At 37.6% G+C, this 5,349-nt stretch overlaps 1 protein-coding gene across 1 annotated transcript in view; it reads left to right on the top strand.

The window, feature by feature from the left end:
• Positions 1–1,662: 1,662 nt before the first annotated feature.
• Positions 1,663–5,349, top strand: part of ssh1a (slingshot protein phosphatase 1a) — a 17,477-nt gene continuing 13,790 nt past the window's right edge. Inside the window, exons 1-2 of the mRNA XM_014014352.1 lie at positions 1,663–2,312; positions 4,560–4,597. Of these exons, the coding sequence (XP_013869806.1) occupies positions 2,232–2,312; positions 4,560–4,597 (119 nt within the window). The 5' untranslated portion in view covers positions 1,663–2,231. The remainder of the gene's footprint in view (positions 2,313–4,559; positions 4,598–5,349) is intronic.

Here is a 5,349-nt window from a genome sequence, read left to right as displayed (position 1 = left end):
TAGATAGATAGATAGATAGATAAGCTTTATTGTCTGTCCCAAAGGTGACAGAAAATCGTCTTTGACAGGGCTCCATGTTAAAAACATTCAAAATAAGTAAAATAATAATAATATGCAGATGTGCTGTATTTTAAGGTTATACAAACAAGAGGCAGCACGGTGATGCAGTGAATAGAGCTGTCGCCTCTCAGCAAGAAAGCCCACCTGGCCTTGGGCCTTCTTGGTTGTTGTTTACATGTTCTCACCATGCACCAGTGGGTTTTCTCCAGTTTCCTCCCACAGACCAAAAACATTCATTCTCAGACTGAAGAAGTCTCTTGGAGGAGAGACRAAACGTTTCATTAAAGAAGAACYCGTCCAGAAGACCTATACAATTTTTTTCTTTTGATTTTTTACCTGGATTACTGAGATGCATCAGGACATTCATGTTAGGTTAATTGGTAACTCTAAATTGTCCCTAGCTGTGAGTGAKAAGTGTTTTCTGTGTGCCTAGTGATGGACTTGCGACCTGTCCAAGGTATACTTCGTCTCTTGCACAGTGACTGCTGGAAATAGGCACTAGCTGCCAGCGACCCAGAAAAGAAAAGCGGTAAAGAAAATAGAGGAATAGATAAACAAGTAAATGTGGTTGAGCTAACACTGTTGAAAGTGAGATTTATAGCAAACTTGGACAGCAGCTATAAGCAGACACAACGCAGAGGCTTAYACAGTGATCGTCTAAGGCAATGGCCTGTAAACTGATGCAACACTGACACTGCTGCAGCTGCAGCAATAAACTGTGATAAGAAGATCACAGCCTAAATTATACCTCAAATTCTGCAACAATAAAAATTTTCATCACACATTTTTTTTCAAATCATATTACTGAATTGCATTTTTCTTGTAGTTTGGCAGATCTGTTTGGTAAACCTTAGATTAGATGTACTCCGGTCGTACTATATGGTGAAGATAAGCCTAAACACAGGACAGGAAGGTGGGGGGTCAGACAAATCACAAAGTTGAAACTAGCCACTGATGATGAGTGGATGCCTGTGGGAAAACGAGAAAGGGAAAAGGTGCTGATACAGCAAACTTCAGTCACAGTAACTGGAGTTTAACCTGGTCTAATAAAAATGACATAATTTTAAGAAGAAAAGTTTTATTTACAAGCTAAACAGCAAATAAAAAAACAAGTTAAAAGTATTCAAATTTAATTTAAAAAGCAAACACTAAATGGAGAAATGCAATGTGTGTGGAATGACTGCTGAAATCAGAAGGTGAAAATTAGTTGTAACAGCGAAAAGACGTAGAACACTAGCTAAAAATGCAAAACGCCTGCTAAAAGCAGCAAAAAAGTTAGTTAAAAGATAAAAGTAACAAATGGCTAGCTTAAAGCTAAAAATAGCWAAATGCAAGCTAAAAGCTAAATGTTGCAGMACAAAAGCTAAAAGTAGTTCAAGCAGACAAAAGTAGATCAAGTAGTAATATTAATAAGAATGTCAATTTCAAAAATTAAAACTTTATAGCACCTATTAAGTGAGCTGAACATTTTGACTCATAGTGGTAAAAGTAGCACAGAGTATACAGAAGTTAAATTACAATTAACATACAGAGACCCCCCCCCCCAAAAAAAAAAAACAAACAAACAAACAAACAAAAAAACATTAGTGTATTGTTGCTAATAGATATAAACATTGCTGGATCAAAACGGGATTATCAAACGAACGTGACCAAAAATAAAGTTGTAGGTTGTGCCAACAGATGTGAAACTTACAAGAGTAAGCATAACATGACATCAGATAAATAAACAAACAAATAAAYAAACAAATAACACAAACCAAAGCACCACATGTCCTCTGAACCATCTCCAGATTMCTTCAGCTCTTTTTCCTCTACATTTTCTAACTCAGCCTATACCCATCATGTGCATTTGCATAAACAGTTCCTTACTTTTTGACCTTGAAGCAAACTAATGCGGACTACACATTAATTTATAATGGTGTCAGTGCGGTTTATGGGTTAGTTACTGTGTTACTAAGTTTATGACCGTCAGGGAGGGATGGGGCCTTGAAGGCAGCACTTCCTCAGTCCATCCTGCTGAATAACAACACGGTGTCTCTCTGCCGCTCAGCCTCCAGTTTGTGTGCAGGGCTAAGTGTGGTTAGCTCAGCAGCTAGCTGCAGCTCCCCAGGCCACAGCGACCGGCGTTTGGTGCATCATCCCCGGCTCCCCGGCTTCTTCCTCTTTCAGCCATGGCGTTGGTAACACTGCAGCGGTCCCCGACCCCGAGTGCCGCTTCCACAGCCAGCACGGCTACCACGACCGCGGGGGAGGTCAGTGTGACACCTTGGGGGGAGTCAGAGATGCTCCTGACCTGTGTCTGGTAGTGGTGAGCATGAGGAAGGGGATGCTGCCGGAGGGAGGGAGGCCCGCTGATTGAAGCTAAATTATTAGCACCGTTATGCTAGGTTTGGTTGTTAGCTAATGACATTTCTCAAATGCTGCCTATTTATTATTATAACTTACATATACTGTATGAGCATGTAAATATATATAAAACTATTAAAAACAGCAAGTGTGTTAAATGATTTTTTTAAGGTTGGCGTTAGCTTACTTTTAAGTGTCTTGTGACTGATGCAAGCTGTAGCTAACAAATTTAGCTGTTTATTATGAGACTATCTGACCCTGAGGGATTTCTTTACATCCCTCTTGTTTACCAAAACGACGACAGGATGTTGTTTACCCGGTTTAGTATGGAAAAATACGATTTTATTTGCAGGATAGTTTGTTTTGTTGTTCTTGCAGCTCAATTTATCTGTAAAATCACCAACAAATATATAAAGATAAACACAGTTCTATTTATTAACATAATATCTAAGTGTTAGTTGCCATTAGCATAATTGTCTGCTGGTCCTGTTCTAAAAATTTAATTTATTGCCTGACTGACAAACATTTATAAGGGGATRAAAATACATGGATTGATCCTAATTGGCTGCAGTGGTGGAGAGGCACAGTTTAAATACATTTTATTGTAGTCACTGACATGAACAATAAGTGATAGTATTTACYACATATAGTCATAATAAGTTTGACTATTTCCCAGCATACAGTCACCAGATGGGGGCACTACTCACCAGCTGCAAACAGATGAGCTCCCCCTGTTCTGTTTTGCATACAACCAGATAAATCAGAATTGATGTCTGCATTTGTATCTGCTTAATTTTATTTGTAAATGTGATTACAGCGTTGCAAATGTTTGTGTTAGAGCCGTTGCAAAGGGCTTGATTTTTAACTTCAAGTGTTTGTTACAGTCAAATATAACATAGTTACTTATTGTAAACAGATCACATCTTGTTAAGGAGGATTGTTTTGTTTTATCCCTGGAACGTTACTGTAGGTTGAATTTTGTGTCCAGGTTTGATAGGAAAAGCTGACTGAAGTCTGCTGCAGCTATGATGTCATCTGCTCCTGAGGGGTGGGAAGGGAAGGCGGGAGGGAAAGTGTTGTACTGGAGTGAAGGGAAAAAAGAGCTTAAGTAAACAGGCATGTCGAGGATGCAGGCACGAGGCAGGATTATTTTACTACATTATAAAAAGGCACCAAGAATTGCATTGTTTTCTGGCCATGTTTAATCTTTGTCAGTCAGTTCTAGAAATGGCATTTCTGGACTTGTTTTTTTTCCTGCTGAGTAATTCGCTTGTTTCTAGTGCCACTTCTCGTGACATCCTCTAATTTTGTAATCGTGTCAGGTATTATTTAAGTATCTTACCTTAAGTCACCACCTCCACATTTTTTGCAGATGCAGAAGTACTTTATTTTATTTGAGTAAATCAAATGTTTCCACACTCAGTAAGTTGGACGTGCATCTAGATTTTTTTGAAAAAAGAATTGAATTGAAAGTTTTAAGAAAATCCTGGAATTTTTTTTTTTTTTTTTTTTTTTGCTGCTGCATCTGCTGTTACATGAAGTAAAAACACACCTGTATTTTTCATACCAACACTGGAATGTGCTCGCAGCATCATGTTTAACAGATGTCAGGATAAGTTTATCTCGATTGGACATAACTGTACATATTTCTCTCGACACCTATGTCAAACTATACTGCTCTTAAACCAACAATCCCTTGTGTTGAAACAAAATGAGCTCATTCGTACTAATGTCAACAGCTTATCTCATTCAGCTTAAAAAAGTACAAATATGTCAAGTTGGGTATTGCTGTTATAACGTGACTGTAGCGCTTTGGCACAGATCATTTAGTTATAGGAGTTGCAGCAGTGGTACTTAACTGTGGCATTAAGAGGCCAAGCAACATTTTATTTTCTATCTCATTTTTTTTACCCTTGTAATTTGAAGGAGATATATCATAAATTTTTGTAGAACATGAAACATACCTTTATAAACTAATTCATCGTAGCTCCTCCACAGTTTCCTTGTGATGTTTATTTATCCGTTTTTATGACTTGTGTTTAAAAACGGCTGTAGCTTCTGTTATCTGCCAGCCTAAGAGCGTTTATTCATAGTGCATTCAGATTTTTTCTCGCCAGTACGGTGTTACTAATTACACTTTATCTGTTTTACAGGATTTTGGGAGTGAAGACGAACGGCGAATAAATCAGAGGTATGTTTATGTAAAAGTTGAGTTTTGCCCTTCGGATGCATGGTACACGAAGCAAAATGACACTCGGGATATAAACAGGTGTTTTTTTTTTTTTGACAAACCGCCCGAGTCTGCTTTTGACTCATGCAATGAAATCTTGAGTGGCGGCAGACAAGCTGGCATCAACAAATGAGAAGAAGTGTCATCAAACACCTGTTTGTCTGTCTTGCCGGTTCAGTGGTTTGTTTTATTAGCTTATGGAAAAATCAAGCAAAAACATTCAGTCGTTCAAGTAATATGATGAAAAATTTCTTTCTCTTTGGCTTTTCCACACGTTTCTGTATTTAGATATTCAACAGATACAAATGATAAATTTTTCAGTGGGATGTTTTGACATTTAGTTGGTTATTGCTTCAATTATGACTATCTGGGTGTCTTTTTAGGAAGGTGTTTTGATATGTAGAATAGCAACCGAACTGTAAATCAAAACAGTGATTCGTCTTCTTTATTATGTTCAAACCAAACAAATTCTAACACCAGAACTGAAAAATGAAGCAAGTTGGACCTATAAAACATACATAATGTTGGAGTGTGTTAGTGTACAGCGGGTAAAATAAGTATTGAACACGTCACCGTTTTTCTCAGTAAATATATAACTAGAGGTGCTAATGACATGAAATTTTCACCAGATGTCGGTAACAACCCAAGTGATCGATACATACAAAGAAATCAAACCATAAATGTCCAGAAATGAATTTATTTGTAATAATGTG

This window comes from Austrofundulus limnaeus, unplaced genomic scaffold, assembly GCF_001266775.1.
Source record: "Austrofundulus limnaeus strain Quisiro unplaced genomic scaffold, Austrofundulus_limnaeus-1.0 Scaffold114, whole genome shotgun sequence".
NCBI lineage: Eukaryota > Metazoa > Chordata > Actinopteri > Cyprinodontiformes > Rivulidae > Austrofundulus > Austrofundulus limnaeus.
This window is presented reverse-complemented; position numbering and strand designations above follow the sequence as displayed.